This window comes from Calliopsis andreniformis, chromosome 3, assembly GCF_051401765.1.
Source record: "Calliopsis andreniformis isolate RMS-2024a chromosome 3, iyCalAndr_principal, whole genome shotgun sequence".
Classification (NCBI taxonomy): Eukaryota; Metazoa; Arthropoda; class Insecta; order Hymenoptera; family Andrenidae; genus Calliopsis; species Calliopsis andreniformis.
The window spans coordinates 18,270,675-18,291,580 of record NC_135064.1 but is presented as its reverse complement, the minus strand read 5'-3'; the positions used below and the strand labels follow the sequence as shown (position 1 = coordinate 18,291,580).

General features: G+C 37.5%; 1 protein-coding gene across 3 annotated transcripts in view; it reads left to right on the top strand.

The window, feature by feature from the left end:
* The window catches only part of LOC143188625 (uncharacterized), a 103,974-nt gene that overhangs the window by 32,747 nt on the left and 50,321 nt on the right, over nucleotides 1-20,906 (top strand). For 2 of the 3 annotated variants that reach the window (XR_013003551.1, XM_076392972.1), the window contains exons 6-11: nucleotides 244-366; nucleotides 1,215-1,472; nucleotides 3,058-3,237; nucleotides 12,596-12,721; nucleotides 17,558-17,785; nucleotides 18,369-18,620. Coding sequence is in view for 2 of the 3 variants with exons in the window: in XM_076392972.1 (XP_076249087.1) it covers nucleotides 244-366; nucleotides 1,215-1,472; nucleotides 3,058-3,237; nucleotides 12,596-12,721; nucleotides 17,558-17,785; nucleotides 18,369-18,620 (1,167 nt within the window). In the remaining variant the exon portion in view is untranslated. The remainder of the gene's footprint in view (nucleotides 1-243; nucleotides 367-1,214; nucleotides 1,473-3,057; nucleotides 3,238-12,595; nucleotides 12,722-17,557; nucleotides 17,786-18,368; nucleotides 18,621-20,906) is intronic. The other variant, XM_076392973.1, reaches the window with a different exon arrangement.

Sequence of the window (20,906 nt, the reverse complement as noted above, 5' to 3'; positions counted from 1 at the left end):
AATGTACTTTTGCAAAGCACATCACCAAAAATTGCGTTTACGTCCCCACTAGGAAACTGACGATCAGAAAATGCAACATGCTTTTCCTAGATAATGGTATTATTTATGGTAGAAAAGGTTAGTCTCGAACAGTAGTCGGATTTGTTTAACGAACCGCTGATCCAGTTACAAGACACGAGAAACTCCGATGTGTCGCAGAAGTTAGCCAAATTCCGTGAATCACACGTACTCATTGAAATCCAGATGTGAACGAATGCAAGGATAACGAGGGTGGTTGCGAGCATAAGTGTGTGAACACACCGGGATCATTTCGTTGCGAGTGCCCGAGGGGGATGAGGCTGGACGAGGACAGGCTCGCTTGCAGGGGTGAGTGATTTCCACCGGAACATACATCCTCGTCTATACAAGTGTTTCGTTTCCATCCGATAAGCAACAAGTGTAAACACGATCGCGGACCAGACCGCTGTTTTATCGGCGATTATTATCGGTATCCCAATCCACCCCCATCGCTCATATCTCCCTTGAAATATTAACGATCTCTATCGAATGTCATATATTTTATTTAAATATTGTTTCGTGTGTCTATTAATTTCACGTTACTACGGATACTCATATGTTTCCTTCTCCATCCTTTTCTGTTTACATTCGACCGTTTATCGTCCCAAGGATACTAAATGCAAAGTGATGTAAATGGATGCACGTAAATTATATTCAGGAATTGAATTGTTGGTTCAACCATGGGCAACTTGCAAGATTGATTTCCATTATCACTGTATGGTTCGCTTAAACTGCTTTTCAAATTGGTTTAAAAAACTTTTTTGAATAAAATACATAGCCTTCTTGATAACTTGTGGTTGCTAGTAACGAAAATGTGGTATAAAATGATACAGAATGTCTAAAAACAATATTGACAAATAATGTGGAGAATTTGTGCACTTTCTGTGCATAAATATTGCTAATGGAAACCTTTCCAAGGCAAAATAAATTTGTTAATATAAAATACTATATCCACAGTTCAATTGCTCTGAAGATAGTTATTTCCAGAAAAGATTTATTTTTTTTTAAACAACTTACAAAAAAGAAATTTACTTCAAAATAAGTGACACCCTTTTACATCCAGTTACATCGTTCTATATCTCTAACTAACTCGCTAACTCAATCAGTGATCCTGGAGAAAGTAGAATTATCCGTCTGTCTTGATGTTTATTACACAGACATCAACGAGTGTTTATTGAATAATGGACACGGGCCTTGTCAAGATACCTGTCGGAACACTCTAGGTGGCTATGAATGTTCTTGCGAGGGTTTACAGGACAGTGTCCTGTCACCTGACAACCACACGTGCCAGAACGCAGGACCGTGCAGCGTCAACAATGCTGGCTGCTCTCACACCTGTCTCTCGACGATGGGTCGGGTATTTTGTCTCTGTCCTGACGGTTTCATCCTGGAGGACGACTGGAAGACTTGCCAAGGTAATAGAATCTTTCACCCATTTTTCTCCCTTTTATTAGATTAACTATTGAATTCCGATGATTCATCCGAAGAGAATGCGAAATATATTGGATCATGAATTGGATGGACCGTAGAGTTATCGTGTGACGAGAGCACTGGCTCGATCGCAAATCAATGTAATTGAGACGCGTTGGAAGCCAGTTGACCTCTCGCCTCGCGATTTTTCTTAGGACCCGTTGAAGTTAACTTAAGAGGAAGAGAAAAGGTCTAAAGTACTTATCCGCGGTGAAGAATATTTTAGAAATTAAATATTGATCAATTTGAAGAATTTGGGAAATCGAATTTTCTTGTTAACATTTTTAACTTGTTATCTATTTTTTTCTTGAGGGGATGAATATTATATTCGAGGATGATTAAAGTTTTAAAGAGTGTTTTTTAAGGTGTAGATTTAATTCTTGATCATTTACCTTCTTTCTTATACTTTTTTAATATGTTTCTGGTTGTGAATAAGTAACTACATTTTTACAAATTTTCATATTTAATCTACTACATAAAATATACCTATAAAATTGCAAAAAGAATCTTTCTTCTACAATTTTAGAGTAAACTTAAAAAGTGAGGTAAGAATTTATTAAAAACCCTTTTGAAATTTCAACGATTAAGCGTTAAAAAATAAATGAGTGAACACCTATTGAAAAACTCAGTTTCTTTTTCGTCAAGTTAAAATTATATGAAAACTTTGCAATTTATGCAGCCCAGTTTGTAAATAATTGTAAATAGGACATTTCCTTGAAAAGAACAGTATTACACTTTTCAAGGTATCTCATTGTATAAGCTTGCAAATGCGTAAATTTGCTATTCATGACTTTTAATCAATTCCTGAACGTGATCGAAGTTCTAAAGTCTGACTATGGTTCGACGTATTTCACTCATTCTCATTCTCCTAGCGGTGCCTTGAGCAACCCTTGAGCGAGCTTTTGTAAGGTCGAAAGTGTGAGAGCCGACCCCGAAGCGGCGAGAAAAGGGTCGAGGCCTCGAACAGAAACGATGCCAACTTGTCCCCTTTCGATTTTAACACAGTTTTACTGAATGCTATTACACAAGCTTTCATTCCTCTCCAAAGAATATTACCTACACATGAATTCTCAAGTCTTTCCAAGATATCAATTGTTGAAATCATATACTTTAACATTAGAATGTAAACGCAGTCAACAAAGTGGTTATATTACAAAAAAGTTTGCAGTAACTATAAACGTTAACATATGCTACTATGTTAACACTACTAGTGAAACATTAAGTCTAGAAATTTTCCAAAATGAGTTAGCTACAGATCTTCTCCTCAGTACAGAAGACAGAGTGAACTATAAACGAAGCTGAAGAGTGAAGAGAAAGTTATAAAAAAGTCTTCTTCTATCTTCATTTATTCTTCTTCTTCTATCGAATCTTTTTTCTTTAGACTCCACTGGTGACTAGATAGAAAAAGATAAGATAATTAGATATTTATAGTATCCCAGGCAAATTTTGCCTCAAACGCAACTGTGATTCAACATCCAATTGTAAAGGGTGAAATTTCCCGCTGAAAAAGGTACGACGATGTTTTTGCAGACGTGGACGAGTGCGCGCAGCCAGACCTGCAAACGGAGATGTGTCGCTACGGTTGCATCAATACCCCAGGATCTTATCGATGCGCCGAGGCAATGGAACTGAAAGATCAGCCGATAGCGGAGAGCCTGTCCATCACCTGCCTGCCAGGGTACGAAGCCACCCCCGATGGAACTTGCATCGGTGAGTCGTTTAATCCATACAAGCGATTTAACAGCAACGATGGATGAGTGAAGGTCTCAGGTGGATTCTCTTCACTGCGAATACTCGTCCTACAATTACATTCAGTTTTAACATCGTATTACAATTCTCACGATTCAGTCAGCGATCTTTCATCATGTTTCCTCAGTCAAGGCTTAATTCATCCTTAATGTGAATCCACTCTCCCGAGTGACGTGAGTAATCTCTATTATTTGAGTTATGGGTCTCTGGCTTCTGAATGTGTATGTTAACTGAGGAATGTGCAATCTATAGTCATGAAGCAAACCAGTATAAGTTATATACATTTTTATATATATCTTTAACGTCTTTCTATTAAGAGCATAATTTCTATCTTACAAATGAAGTACATAGAAGAAAAGCTTGATAAGTCTTATATTCTAAACCTTACAGAAGAATAAACTAGAGGAAAAACTTGAAGAGTAAACCAATGCTATATTAACAAAACTCTTTCACTTATTTTCCACATTAAATCTGTAATTTTCTCATCCCGTTAAAAACACACGAAAATTTCATTATCAATCTACTGCTTAATCCCTTGGTTGTTCAGAAAAAAGAACTGATTAAAAGTGTGATTTATATCGTCTTGCCTTTTAGTGCAAAACATAGTACACCCACAGAACTAATTGTTCAAGATAAATTGCGAAAGATAAGACGACGAAATTCTGAGTAACGACTAATGTTATCCGTGCAACAGATTGCACCGTGGGAAACGTGGTCACGGGGATGGTATTCTTCTTTGAGCTGGGTAATCGCGTTTGTCGTTCATTCTGTAGCGCGAAATTTCGGAATGATCGCCAATGGGTAGCACGATAACAATTCCCCATAGGGAGATGAGCGTCCTAACGAGATTCCAGGGTTGGGGTCCTAGTCGCGTCCTATAATACCTCTCTAGAAGATCCGGGAACGTAATCGAATTAGTTTGCACATGGATCGACTCTGTAGGCTGGTGGCTTCTCCGTTGCAATATCGGATCGAGATTCAGAATCATCGGGGACTAGGAAGCTCACGTATGTAACAATACAGCCGAGAGTTTGATTATTCACCATTTTATTGTTCGGTGATTTCAATCAACTCGCCTGACGTCGTCGATTAGGTCGGGGTCGCCAATTAGTGTGGCGATTTGCTAATCAGGGTGAAATTAGAAATTAATAATAGAGTGGGATCCCAATTATGAGATAAAATTAGCTCGAATAGCTAATTTTATTTTTTTGCAGCGGATTGTACTATTAAATAATAAACTTAATCGATGCTTTATTATACTTGCTCCTATTATGACATCGAATAGCAGTGATTTGTAGAGAAATTGTGAATAATTAAGACCTGACTAGTTGAGATTCTACTCTATTTATTGTGATTGTAACAGGATGACGTGATGGTGAAAGTGTTCGAGACTTAAGATGTGAAGTATAGTGGGAATAAAGCTGTCATTTATGTAGACAGGTGATAGTTATTTAGACTGCTGAGCGTGACAGTGTTACAAAATTAGTAGTGTCTGCAGTGCTTCTAAGAAATCGTAGAGTAGAACAGTAAAAGTTAGAACAACGTAAAAGTAGAGCAGTGTTATAATTCCAACTTGTCGACTTCAACGCAATTTTTGATTTTCCATAATTATGTTTTGTAACCCAATTCTTTATTAAGTATTTCGATTCTATTGCATTAACACAATTTCTATTTTTCAAGGCACGTTGCAATCAATTGCTCATCAGTTTATTTTCCAATGGGTTTATTTTCTTGTTAATAACAAAGGTACAAATTATCTCGGAGCACTCGTTATGAATAATTATACAGAACTCATTTTATCGCGGCCTGTTGTATCGTTAAAACATTACATGTACTGCATTAAATATGCACTCACTGATTCGACCATATTGTGTCTTTTGTGAAATTAGATGAAGTCCTCTTGTTGCGTTTATATTTTTCCACAAAGGCACGTTCATTTATGCAACAAGGAGGAACAATAATGCTTTGAAGAAAACATTAAATACCTACAGAAAATGAGTTGAAAATGGAAATTATTCTATACAGACTGTTTCAAAGGGTGTAGGAACAATTTTTCCTGTTTCATATATTTTAAATTCAATAATTCCTCTGCATACACATTTTAAAATGCTTTGCAGCAATTCCAAAGTATTCTAATTAGATATCACGAATTAGTTAAAAAGGTCTTGATACTCCCATAATTAATTAGAGAAAGGCATCTTCGAATACCTTTTTTCTCTTTACTAACTCAGAAATCAGCTATCCCTCATTGTGTAGTAATGTTCCTTCGACAATATTCCCGAAATATTAATCTTCTCGACTCACAGAGTTTATAGCGTACCAATCTAAAATTTAATCTCGTCTGAATTCAGGTGCGATGAAAGGATCAGAGAATTACTGGCTGCAATTTTTTAATTCGCGCCAATTAACTCTACTCGAATGGGAACAACCGCTTCGTACATTACATAATGAGCTGAGCATAATTTCATTAATGAATTCATCCCATTTTCACTGCGCGCCCGAGCAAAGTCGCATTTATCCCCGTCTTTTCATTGCGCTCGTCCCGCTACCCTTTATACAAACTATCCCCAGGGTAGGGGTTTCAACAAACTGTCAACTTGTAATCGGAACGAGAAAATGGTCTTTCAATAAAATTCCCTTAAATCATTTTACCTCCATTCACGGATGGTTCTCCTCTTTTTTGAAAATTGTATTAAAGTGACTGACAGAGAAAATTTAATATGCAACTGTGCAGATACAGAGCTATCAATTCATTGGGTTTCATTGAAAGTTTTAATAATGATGCATGAAGACCTTTACAGATATTAACAAATAGAAAATAAATTCGCGTTGTTCAATTTTGTGACATTTTTGGAGTCAGAATCTATTTATTTGTTGATTATTTCTGATGGTACATACATGGATTTTCTAAAAGCTCTACATTTTTTAATTATCGAAGCACTTTTCAACTTTCAGGAAACTATGAAAATTGTAAATTTTTACTCTTCAGGTTGTCCATTCTATAGTATCATAATTATGTATTGAATAAATTGAACGATAAAGTGTTTCTTATAATAAATACAAATTGTTCGAAGGGAACAAAAGTTAGATCGTACAATCAAAGTATTTATTTCTTCTCTCTATCAATCCTCCTCCTCTTAAATTGTTTTGTTCCACTTTTCCACTTGTATAGTTTTTTCTTTTCATTCTTCTCTCCCTCCTATTTATCTCCACGAAAAGGGGGAAAGAGAGAAGGGGGGAGAATGAAGAGGACTAAGACAGAACTGAGAACTGTGGACAGTAGAGAGTATTTAGGGGAGAGGCGAGAGTGTCCAGTGAAGAGTGGACAGAAGCTCTTTTAAAGGAATGGGTCAGAGATCAAGGATCAGTGGACAACCCTCATGCGAAGGTGGTAAGGGGTAAAAGGATCTCTTGTCTACTGAATGAACATCTTGAACACTCACCCTAGAGACATTAAAGGAGATCTATTCCCAGTCGAGCTAGCGATTGCATTTATAACTTTTCGAGAGATCAAGATAATAACGTTAATTCGATCGATTGGTTAATTAAACCCACCAAATCCCGAACAATAGTCCCGTGGTAAATCGATACACCCAATAAACTGTTGATTCTAGTGAACATTCTATGCATATCATTGCCAATAATTTCCACTATAGTTCAGTTCAAATTGTGAATAATTACTATTCCGCAATATAGAGATTTATATTAATAAATACATTCAACTTTGAAGTACCTACACAATTTCATGTCCCAAATGAATTCCATTCTGTCCTAATATTCAATTATTTGCGGAATATGAATACTAAAGCGTTCCAAAGTCCCTTCTGGTAGATTCATTTCACTGGCATGCACTCGAAATGGGCAATACACACAGTAAAATCAGTGTACCATTTCTCAGTAATATCACATTTGTATATTTCCAAATGAGCCTTAACAAAAATATCCCAAAGTATTATTTAAACCTTCAGCTTTTCTCGAATTAAACAACCTATAAATGATTTCCAGGGTTCGACTGAAAAAGAATCCCTGACACAATTCCTCACTCCACCATTTGCAGAAGGAGACATGTTTCACCCCCTTCAGGATTAAACAATTGAAAGCCCGAAGGATCGTCCCTCGTCTAGCTTAACCGCAGTTTCGGTTTACCCAAACTTCTTGCGCGGAACTTTCATTAACGGGGCTTAAGTTTGGAACCGTTTCACGAGTGAGCACGAGGGGGAAGGAGGAAAGAATAGAATCGCGCGGAGGAGCTGTCCTCCATCCTTCGAGGAAGGTGGACGAGCGAGGGAAGTTCCACGCGAAAAACCCGAGTACGTGAAGGACATCGTAAAGTTTCTGCTTCGTAGCAAGAAATTCTGAATTAGTTTCCCCGAAGTCTTTTATCGCGGACTTTCTTCCTGGCTGCAAGAAAACGATCATTTTTTCGCATCTGTACCAGAGAGAAGCGTTATTGTGCACGGGGAAAGCTATCGTTCTCGATTCTCCGCGTATTTTATTCGCCTCGCGACTCGATCCGCTTTACCTTTACGCTCGCTTCCACGCAAGAAATAGTTGAACCGCGATTACATAAGCAGGGCGCTTTATCCTGTTTGTTAAACGAGACGGTGAAAAGTTCAAGTGCCAGTTCTGGAGCAGCAAAGTGTACAGTGGATGTAATATTTACAGAGTTGCGTATCTCTGCGATACGGGGCTGTGCAGTTTTTAACGATTCCTGAAGGATATGTTGGACTTCGTTTCTTTTCTGGGAGGGGTTGTACAGGTTCATTCGCGGAACGCGTGTGGAGAAGAAACGCAGCGGAGAAGAAAATTTGCAAGCTAAACGATAGCAGAAGTACGGGTACAGAATTTTACTTGCTTTATACTCGTGGCCAGCTGAGAGCTTATCCCTTGTGCACTATTTAAATAACTATTATGTTCAAGTAAGATAGAATTGCTTTCTATCGCATAAAATGGTATAAACTATATTTTTATATGAAAATATAGGTATGTATTAAATACTGTTATTAAATGTGAAAGAAATTTCATGGAAATTGAATTCTTATTAAGAACTGATATTAAATGCAGCTTGATCAGCGGAATCTAATTTCCACGTTATTTTACACCTTTCAGCTTCAGGTCAAATCTATTTTTATTTCTAAAATATATCTGATTTTGAAGAGGAATATATTCATTTTTCTAATACTTCTATAGGATATTTTTACCAAACTGAGTTATTCATTTTTTTTTAAATATTTCAAGCATTTTATCCTTTATCCACTCGATTTTATTTCATCGATTCAGTGTAGATTTCAGATCAAATTCGTTCCAGAATTATCGTAGTGGCTTCACTGTTCCCCGAGGTTTTTCAAAACGAGGAAACGCATTGGAAGTTACCTTGGCTATTATTTCTGCTTTCGCGCTCGGTGAACTCAACAAATTTCTCGAACTTTCCGTAACGCTGGGAAATCTTGGCCACGCATTGGGAAACACGGAGGAAATAGTAATTTCCCTTTATTGTTTTTACAGTTTTCGCACTTTGAAACTGGATGCACATTAAAACTTCCACGATGTTGGAGAATCGTTAACTATCACTGTGCCTGCTCTTCTTTCTATCGTTCCGCTAGAGCGTGGTATTTATTTATAGATATTGTTATAAGTTTCGAAAATCCCGATGATGGTATAATTTTCGTGAAAATGCGAGGATATTCGTTTCATTTCAGCGCGGAATACATTTATTTTCGCGAGAGTCTCATTACGAGTTAACTTCCGCCACTTGTCGCGGGAACTTTTTATTTTGTATTGCATGCAGTAACTAATGCGAACGATGCACGCATTCATTCCTCGTGCTGAAGTATTTATATTTGTTTTATGATATCCCAATTTTCATTTCAATGCTTAGCGGAAACCCTCTAGTGCATTAGCATAATTGCATTAGCGAATTACCATTGCGAGTTCTCGTATCTTCTTACGTTGAATTTATAATTACACGCGGTACGAGATTGTTATGGGAGTTTTGAAAACATTTTAGGATCAGTAAGTGGACTTTATGATACTGTAATCTCAGACAGTGTCAGTTAACTAGATAGAAATTCACTTTGCTAATAAAATATTTAATAGTTATTTTAACATTTAGGGCACTTTCATTGAAAGTTTGTCAGAATCTGCCATAAGAAATATAGACGACTATGAATAGTGTTAACTCAAATGTCTGCTAAAGTTAACTATATGAGAAAAGAGAACATAACATGAATAAAATAAGGAAATAGTTTTTAATTAAAGTGTACATCTTAAGATAATCTTTAGTAACTATAATTTGACAATCAAAACGTTGAATATAAATATTTCAAGCATCCTCGATATGAATAATTATTTTCAGTAAATTTTTAAAGTATTTCATCAAGTTGAATGAACGTTGCTTACGAAATTCTTTTTATCGAGGAAAATTTGTTATAAATTCTCTTACTGATAAAACGCCGCAAAATTTACCAGGACGGAAGTGTTGCTTTTAACACGGTTCCCACGTTTCGAGCAAGCTACCATCAATTAACGCGATGCACATGATTTGCCGAAATCAGCGTCACTCGTTTCATTTTCCAGCCAGTGAACTGAATGAATTGCGGCGTCAAAGTGTGATCAAACATATCAATGCACACGCGCCACTAATTCTGGTGATTAGCCCGATATATTTGACGTCGTCAAACGTAATATATTACGTACACGTCATTGTAACGCCTCGACTCGACATCGACCGATTTTAAATTCATTCGAGCAACGGACCACAAATATGTTTAAACACATGTATCTAAACTGAATGAAAATTTATCAAGATGGAGTGTGTAGTCTCATACGTGTATTCTAGAGAAAGTACAATAAAGGAAAATATATGAAATTTAAGAAGATGAAGACTAAGAGAAAAGTTATGTATAATAATTTTCAATTTGAATGACGCTTTTAAATTACGTGAATAATTATTAGGTATCTGATTAGGATTAGGTCTCTATATTATTATAATATCTACATATTTCTACTATCAGTGGCAACAGTAGTATGTGATACAGTAGAATAAACTATAGAATAGGACAAAATAATATTCCTAAAGGTTCAATATTAATACATGCTTATTCAATAACTTGATACACTATTGTATAAGAGATACTGAATTGTTATTAGTAGCTTCTAGGGAGTACGAATATTGACGTAATTATTCTAGATAATAATAATATTTACGTTCATAATAGATAAGTGTCTAGGTATGCTGGAAATATTTCAGAAAACTGAATATGAAATGAAAATATGATATTCTGAGCTTTTCCTTTAGATACTCCTCGAGAAAGCATTATCTCCAAACACCTGCTGCAGGGTAGCCGGATCGATGTCTGGCATGTGTCTGCGCGTGCAGGTCACAAGAAACAGTATAAAAAGGTGTCTGGTTCAAACAGAAGTTGAGATTCCAAACTTCTACCGTGAATAATACATACCAGGCACGTGTTAAGAATCGTTTAAGTCCAGGCTCAGCGACAATCTAACTTAAACTTTAGATATCAGATTGAAATGATTGATCGAAGTTTCTGCTCGCTAAATAAAGCTATACGAAATACAATAACCCACTATCAACTTTAGACAATTTAACATCATCTAAAAGAAGAGGAAAAAGATATCGATCGCGTAACTGATCTTGCAGAGGAATTTTCTATAAAATTTCACTCACCTAGCCATAAATCAAAATTTTAAATTTGCTTAAGCTAAGTATTGATACAATTTATGACATGATTGTAGAGTATTCTATTAAATTCCGATTTCTTTCACATGCCCCAAATTCAAGATTTTCATCGTGTCTGACATCCCTTTCGACAAAAGTGTCTATAGGCGTCAACGAAACGCATCGAACCCCTCGGGTAGTCTGCTCACAAAACCAGGGAATCAAGGTCCGTTCGAGAAAGGGACACTCCCTTTTCCCTCCATTCTGTCTGGCCATCATTATCACGCGGCCACTCTACGTCGCGGGCCATATCCACTCGTATGTATACACGATGTATCTGTCGGTCGTGAAAGCGACGGAAGTCGAGTACTCTTGGCGGTCGTTGAAAGCGCCCGAGGCAATCGCAATCTGTTCGACCCTTGTACGTCTATTTCGGTCAATTTAACGCCATCGCGTGGACAATTGACTGGCCGGTGGCTCTGCGCCGAAGAATGCGAGACGGTTCGCGAGAAGCCATTCAAAGCCTCTCCCTCGTTCTTTTCTATCAACGAACCCATGCTGTTATCTGTCGCTTGTATTCGCTGAATCTATACTGATTTTTTAAATATGGGACTCAGAATACGGTTTCAAATAGAAGCGAGTTATTTCATGTGTTCGTGAGCTTTCAAGGGGATGCACAGTTGAGCTGTATTTATATAAAGAAAAATCTGTTCACTTCGTCTTCCACTTTCGGGAAAATTTAGTTTAATTTTGGCGAAATACAAGTGCACCGAAATACAATTTAGACAGTTAAGGGGTGCACAGGATGAGAGGACACTCACAGTCTGACCACTAACTCTATCTACTGGAAAGTAAAAGCGTTCCCCTCATTCTGACAATGAGGAGTAATGACAATGAAGTGTAATATTAATATCATTTTACGTGTCCGAAATTATGCATAGCATTGCTAAGAGGAACTTTAATATCTATATTATTTTACCTCTGTAAAATAAGATTAAAATTATATTCATCTTCTAAATCCTAATTTTTCAAAGTCCCTCTAAGTCTGCTAAATTCATTTAGTGTAAAAGAATTCACTTAAATTAAATTAGTTCCCTTGCCCTCCTCTCTTCACTTTGAAATAGTATAAAAATGTTTCAACCTTAGATTAGTTCTGAAACTCTCTTTCACCAAATACAATATTTACTCGATACAAGCTCATGCATTCTTGATACTATTCATTCACTTTACTCGGTCCCCACGTTCGAGAAGGCGAATCGTAGTTTCTAGTTCCTAAACTAATTTCAGAAACGAATCTCCTACATTCCCTAAATGCTTAACAGATTCCAAACTTCGTGCACTTATATCAAGACAATACTGCGCGTACTGTATGTTCTTCGCCAGCTTTATTCAATCTTCCTCACCTCACCTCCTCCTGCATGACACGTGGAATCCTCTGTATATCGCGTCAGAGGTACATACCTCATACACTTCTAAGAGGATGGAAGCTAGAATCGCACAAGGGGCCCTGCTCGCGGATGATATGTACCCCTGTATACACATAACTACCCATTCAGTGAAATACCTATTCAGCAACGAGCACGAGTCTCTCCGTGACTTGCACCACCTATGCTCACAAAAGGAATTTCGTTTCTGTTGCAGATATCAACGAATGCACAGTGGACAACGGCGGATGCACCGAGGTCTGCGAGAACACAGACGGCAGCTTCTTCTGCGCCTGCGACGGCGACGAAAAAGCACTCTCATCAGACGGAAAATCCTGCGTGGGTAAGTTTCCCTTGCCCTAGGAGAGGCTTTTCGTTGTTTCCTGTTGCTCGTCGTTTGACACTGTACATCATTTGTAACCACCTGTGTACCTAGCTAGAAACTATTGCAAATGAGAGCATATTATTGTACCACTGAGCACGTTGAGCCCTGCCACATTAGCTAACAATAACTTTAATTGCTTATTCTGGGGACTTTGAGAGAGTGAGATCTGTGGAAATGAGAAACGAGTGGAATGATGATTTCAAAGTAACGTCTAGCTAAATAAGATGATATAATTATTATTCAAATATTTTATACGAATAGTACCCAAGCTTGTTTCACTGTTGCACTGTTGGATACTGTTTTATTTCTCGATCCATAGCCCTAAGAAAAAATCCACAAAGTTGCAAAGAACGAGCAGAATCACTAGTAGCTAACAGTAAAACTAATTGAAGAGGTAAGGAAACAGAAGTAATTAAATAGCAAAAGTTAATTGAACAGATATCCATTTGCATTCGATTAAAGGATCGTGTATTTGTCAAGTGTAAGCTACAGACGCGATACGACAGAATGGATACATCACCTGATCCTGTCTGGGGAACGTAATAGGACCAAGTGACGTGGAGGAAATTCCTCGAGTCTATCCTCCTATTGTTATCGCGGAATACGTTTATCTGTGAAACTGCACTGATAAACGACGGCCAGTTTTTCGTATTAATAAATACACTGAGTAATAAGTTTCGTTTGTTATACTGAGTCCTTGGGAGAACGATAAATTCGTCTACGTTTCTTGCAATTGAATTAATCTACTGGTGCACTTGGCGTTGCTTTCGCCAGTGTTCAGCGTTAATAGAGCGCTATTTTCTTCCATTTCGCTGAAAGTTTATTGTTTGGAAAGTATTGCAGGTAATTTTCCCTTCCTTTATAATCGCGAGTAAATGAATCTCTTAATTTTTTAATGCGATGGTGTCGAGGTTGTAGTATACAATCATGTGATACATATAAGTATAGGATGCTAACAAATTATTTATTTAGTTGTATTTGAATTTTTTATTGCCTTTACCTTTGTAATAATGATTCCTCAATGGTTCACAAAATTTTAACTCAAATAGAATCGACTCTGTAGAATAGGTATTTAAATATTGAACTACTTCATTAAATATTGAAGTCCTCATTTCACACAGTATTGAATTCTCTGCAAAGTACCTCTAACAGTATATGAAACGACCAAATATTTTTTTTAATGTCTGAATAACTTTGGTTATTAATCTTGATTTGACAAAATATTCTTCTTATTTTTATTACGCAAACTTGATACTAATTTTGGCAAATTTAAAATGTAATTAGCAATAATATATGAAAAATCGAAGCTTTGATACTTTCAGTATTATCCTCGCTTCGCGGCACGTTTGTTGGAATTTTTCTTGCACGAATTTACCCTAATTTGCATAAACCTATCGAGCAATAAGAAGGACACAAGAAGTTCCGCCGTGAAATTTGCATTACTCAGAGATATGCTAATGTTTTATAAGTTTCCGGAGGAATATGCAATCGAGTGACCCAGATTATTATTGTTTGCACAGTTACGTTCGATTTAAAGCTCGGTTATACATTCCACGAGCCGATAATTGCCGAATTTCATTAAATTATCACTGAGAACGTTTCCTTTAATGAATTCAGAGGAGCGAAACGATACGAATCTTTAATTTTCAATCAGACTCGTACTGATCATAAATATTTCATTGTTTATTCTTTCTCCGCCTTGCAAATTGCTGACTACATTAAATATAAAATAGACAAATAAAAGGTATTAACATTTAAATTGCGTACGGAGAATCTGTTTCGTTAATTTTAAACAAAACTACTTTTATCACTGGTTTAAGTAGATAGTGATTCCTTAACGCTACAAAATTTTCGTCAATTTGTTTAATTATTGCCTAATATAATATTGTATGTAATTGTGTAAACCACAGTATTTATGGCATGGCACTCAAAGTGGTAAATATTATCCATTGTACTATTTAAATTATAATACAGTTATCAAGACTCAAGTCCATAGGACTATTGGATCTCCTTTATTGAATCTCCAAATCTAGGTCGACCTGAATCTGTTTTACGAGACCCAAGTAGTCCGCACTGTGTCCCACAAATCCGAGATCATCCGTACAGGATTCCATGAATCCGGGATTGTCAGTGTCAAATCCCTCCAAGATGTCCAACAGCAAGCAGGGAAAGAAATTCTGTCTTCGTACTTACTTTGTACATGAGCCTCCTCTTACACGACGTTATTTTGTTAGCTTACATACACTGTATGTTGTCGCAAGTAGTAACTTACAGCCTTAAAACGTTTATGTATACAGACAGCTGCATTTAAAGGAACCTGAAAGAAAAGTCAAATTAGCAGATTATTCGTAATCTTCAACTAAAGTTCAGATGAATCTACATCCATAATCATAAAAATAATACATAGTATATAAATATAAAATTATGCAGAGTGATCAGTAATAAGTGTCAGAAATTTTAAAAGGTGATTCTACATGTCAAAGTAAGACCAAAAAGGGAAAATAATGGATTTGTGTCATAGGCCATTTTCCCGAGATATTACTGAAGTATAATTATTGAAAAACCTACCTAAAATGTGTGTGCGTGAAATGTGTTTGATTAGACTTATTCTACGAACTTATTCTACTGTTACTACCGTATCTAACTTGGTTAGGTTAAAGGTGGGTCTATATTACATGTTATACATGTAACAAAGTTCTACAATAAGAAAGCTATATATAACAAGGTTATATAATTTTATTTAAAATATAGCATAGATCCACCTTAACAAACACTGGCAGTAGAATAATTCCCAAGTCAGACACGTCCCACGCGCACTATAATCAAATCAACCTACCACCACAATTTTATTCTCTATACAATTATTATTTTCTACTCAATTTTACTTCCCATACAATTCATTTACCACAAAACTATCCAGTGAATTTTTCTCAACCCTCAAATTCCACCCTCCTCATCCCTTCACTCCCTCAAGCTCCAGAACCCGCTCTCCAACTCTCTACAGTTTCCATTATCAATTACACTTCTTCAAGATCATCCCATGTTTCTCCCCCAACACCGACATCAAGGCTCATCGCTAATTAATGAATGCGCGAAATAGTATCTTCATTACGAATGCATGAACGGGTGGCAAAGCTCTCCCAGGACAGGATACGCGAAGTCAAGTAGCCAGGATTACATGGGTCTCGTGTAGTGGGCGTCTCTTCGAGGGGTTGGAAAGGCAGGGGATGTCGGGACGCATCGATATTTGCGGCTCTGTGCAAAATCGCTGCGAGGGGTTGGGTTCTCACGTGGTTGTACAGATACGTGTTCCTTCTCCGTCATTACCATTCACGATTCATGTATTATGATCGCGTGGATGCGTCGAGGATAAAGCCCGATGCACACGAGTGATATTTTGATGTACGATTTAGTAGCGATTATATGTCTGTCCTCGTTGTTTGTAATTGAGAAAACGAAGGAAAAGTTTGAATTCAAGTTACTTGAATTCGAGTGGCTTGAATGCAAGTGATTTTCTTGCCTCGAAATGCATATTGATTGTTGTATACTGTATCATACAGGGTAAATTTCAAGCAAGTAGACGAATATTGTAAACGTCAAGGAAGCTCTCAAAAGTGCATGTCTTGTTCGAAAAATACATAACAAAATAATCAAGATGCACCGCCTATTTAGACGCAATTTTTATTATTTTTGTCTGAGAGCTTGAATGCAAATTACTCTTCAATTCGAACCACTTGAATCCAAGTAATTTCACTTGTGTGAACACAATCTTGACGTCGGGCTACTTGAATACAAGTCGCTCGAATTCAAGTAACTTAATTAATCTGAACAAAGCCTAACACGCGCGAATGTCACTCGACAATGGCGCTGGATCGACGCACGGAATTCAGATTACGCGCGGCCTGTCGTTGTCTTCAAAGGCAGCCGATTACAACTTCTGTGGTAGACCTAAAACATGTATAGGACGCGTGCCAGCGAAAATCTAGCTGGTTGTAATCGGATTAAAGGATTCGCGAGATCATATCGGGGATCGATACGCCGCTGGCAATCGCGTTTGTGATTGTGGAAACTGACGGGAGATTGGAATGGGCGAAGGGGTTGGCTCTAAAGGGTTCGAGTTAGTTTCGGAAGTTGCCGGATTTCATGGCTTTTGGGTTTTCGATGTGTTTGGATTTCGAAGGGAAGCTGATGAATCTGAAATTCATAATTAGAATATAGTTCTCAGTAAGTGCAGTTTACGTTGAGCTTTTAGTGTTCTTTGAACATTCAAACCTGTTTTTGGAGAGATGATTCTGGGGGATTTTAGTAATACGCTTGGTGAGATGTGCTTGATAATAATGGGATGCATAGCGAGAGAATTTCGCGAGTCTGTTTAGGCGTAGTATTTAGGTATTTTGCTTCTAAAAGAAGTTTTAAGCTTTTTAAACTTTTTAAAGTTGACGATATTTTTGAGATTCCAAGAGTTTTTGGAATTTTCGTGACTTTCTAGATTTCTAGATATGTTTAAGATGTATAGGAATCTCAAGATTTCCAAGACTTTCAACACGTAGATTCGAAACTTATATCAGACGTTAAATATTACCTTACCCTCGTCACATTATAGTCTTACACTCATAATTTTCTCTTTTGGCATCATGGGTAGAGATCATCTGCATTCTCTTTATTGATGAGCCCAGCAAGCGGTCCCAGCCATCATCAACACCCTTCCTTCTCTGTCTTATCATCTGAATCTTACATCAGTTGTCAAATTTAATAGATATAATCCGAAGAAATATGCCTCGCTTATACTTACAGATATAAATAATATATCCTGTCCACCGCTGAACCCAGAGGGACGTGGATACTTAATGTGTTCACGTCTAGCGACACTGAAACCCTGGAGAGGTAGACGGAAGGTGACCAATCGACCAGGAACCAAGTGTTTCTTGAAGTGTCCCCATGGGTACCAACTTCACGGAGAATACGAATTAACCTGTCGGTCTGATGGCACGTGGGATGGACCCAAGCATGGAGAGTGTGTCAGTAAGTGAAACTGTCATTCACCTTCATCTCTCGATATGCAATCTGGAGCTACTTATGAATTAATTCTTCTTTTATGAACTTATTATCAACTAATGGAATCCTAATTACAGTCGTTCAAAATCAGGCTACAGTAACTGAATCGATGAGTTGTAACAACAGTACAAATCCAAAACTAACCATTTTCAAATAATCTCTAAATTGTATTTAGACACCAGAGCCAGAGTGTATTAACCCTTATCGAACGTATGTCACCTCCCACGTGATATTATACACTCAGATCTAAGAATCTGACGTCAGAAAAGGGTTAACTTCACTTGTTTTCTGTGTGACTTAATATACTTTGGCTCTGGGGTCTAGACATGGTTTTGAGATTATTTGAAAATGGCTATTGTTGGACTTGCACTGTTCTTCAACTCACCGATCCAATCATTGTACAAGTCTCCACCTATTTCATTCAATCAAATATTCTTTTAAAAACCAATCCTGAGTTACAATTCGACATCCTTTTCTCCACCAACTTGCTATCACGCTTCTCTATTTCCGAATCGGAACGTGAAAGGGACCCATCAATCCTTTGTTACAGGATACAGTAAACCTCGTTTAGAGTGTCCCAAGGATGTCGTCGCAGAGTTACCGCCAGCTCGAGACGAGGCGTTCGTGACGTTCGATCAACCGTCGACGGATCTCGACTGGTTCCGATACGTTCGATCGAAGCCTTCTTGGGGGACCAGATTGGAGGCGAACCTGACGCCAGGGATCCACGAGGTCACCTTCTTCGCGAGGCACCCGGTATCCAAGAAGCAAGCCAGTTGCGTGTTACGTATCATCGTGAAAGGTGATTAATCAGTGCACGTGCACGAAATCAATGCGCGACGCGTAAACTCCGCGATGATAATCGGTATCGATCGTCGAGCACAGCTATTAATCAAGGAGGAATGGCTGCCACGAGTTTACAGTATCGACAGACGGAATCAGGAACAATTAATTTTCTCGAGTTAAGAGGCACGCCGAAGCGACGTGCAAATGGCCTTTGCCTTTTGCACCGGTGGATTGCTCTTGTTTCGAGTGCTCCTTCCGCCTTCTCCTCCTTAAAAGTGATATCGAATAGATGGACGGGGGTTCATTAAGTTGACAAGGGGGTGGTGGCCACCTGAAGGAGGATCTTTCAGTCGTGTTTTACTCAAACGTGTCGCGAATTTCAACGAATTAATTAGGGGAGGCTGTTGATTGCAAGATTTCTTTGTGAACTCTTCAGAATATATCTGTACCTGAGAGTCAGGCTGACCCAAGTCCATTTTTTTCAAAAGCTATATTTTTACTGGATGTTTCTGCTTTCTCTTCGTTTTATTAAATTAATAAGAATGTAATTGAGTTCCGTTACAAGTGAAAGAATATTTAATAGTATAAACTACTTCAAAAGCTATGGTAAGAAATAGGTAATTTGCTTTCCAGCTCTCCTGAAAAATCATCAGAATGCCCATTTTATCCTATGAATTCAGTGAACATAACGTATACCGTAGTGATCGAAATTGTTCTCTTAACAAATAATTCTTGTTCTTACAGTGAACATATTTAGGGGAACCTAAATCTTCTTTTTCAATTTCTAATTCCATTAATATACCTACATCTTTCTGCATAATTTGATAAAACATTCTCTAATTCTAGGAATTGATACAAAAACAACGAAAAAATCGTATAACTAAACAAGAATGATCAGAACCTCTTCCGTATTTTAATATCTGCAACCCATCATATGCAAACGTCCTACAGCCATTATCACCATCCAGCAGAAAAAAGAACGCAATACTAAAAATACTAGTAACCCAAACCTAAAAACCTAAAAAGCATCTCACTGTAAACAATCCACTTGCCTAAGAAAAAAAAAAGGAAAGAAAAAGTGGACCAATATTTCTCGACAATGCTTGCAAGCTCACTCCAACAGTAGAATAGGTTGAACGTTTGAAACTTGTTGGGTAAAATATCCGCGTGTCCATTCATTCGCAGTTTCCCGCGACGTAGCGAGTCATTAGGCTTCTTTCGCTGGTGGATCGTTTAAAAAGAATCCCCCTGGCCATTAGCGCGTGGCGACCCCCCCGCTGGAAGAACTCGCGAAGCTCTCGGCGTCGTCGTCGTCGTATTTTCGCGTCGCGACGCGTCCACGATGCCAAGAAATCGGGTGGGCTGCGCTTGGTTGCAAAGGTGCACGCCGTCGCGCAGTCGTCGTATGCAAATTTCGCATTGCGGTTCGGAGAAGAAATTCCCTCCCGCGCCTTGGAATCCTAGCCGACGGTTTAATTAAATGCGTTTCTGGGATAGGGCTCGCCACAATGCCATATAATCCACAGATCGCTGGCCCTCGACCCGCGAATTAGATTATTCGACGAATCCTACTAAATGCCCGACTGATTCTTGCTGGCGAACGTTGAATCAGTTTCTCAACGAAATTTTGGATGTTTCATTGTGCCTCTGTTCTTCTGAGTGGGATGGTATTACGTGTTGGTAATTTGACTTTGAATTACGTATACCTTGTTGGGTTATTAGAAGCTACGTGAATCATGGGGACGTTGAATTGTTCAGGCTATTAAATTAAATTAAGTGAGGTTCAATGTGAGTAGGATTACGTAGCTACTTTTTTGAGAACGTAAAATACAGATACTTGATTTTTAAGTTATCATATTTTGAATTCTTAAATATTTAAAGTTCTCAAGTGTTCAGATTTTTAGATTTTTAAATTTTCGAATATGAAAAATAAATGCTGAATCCTCAAAGTTTCCAATCCTTGTTAAATTCGAATTTTCAAACATTTGAATTTTCAAACATTTGAATTTTCAGATATTTGAATTTTCAAACATATAAATTTTCAAACGTTTGAACTTTCAAAATTACGAATTTCCAAAGGTTTCTTTATGTAAGTACAATTCTAATTCTGTACTGTTTTTGCCCTCACATGACACATTCAAGCATTGGCAACTTAATTCAGCGTAAAAATGAAAAAAGAAATTGATATAACGTTGTTTTTTATTTCACCGATTCAATTGATGTTCAGTCCCAAATAATCTTCATCATAACAAAAAAATTCTGATTTGGAAAACAGTTTAAAAACATGTTTAATGCACTATTG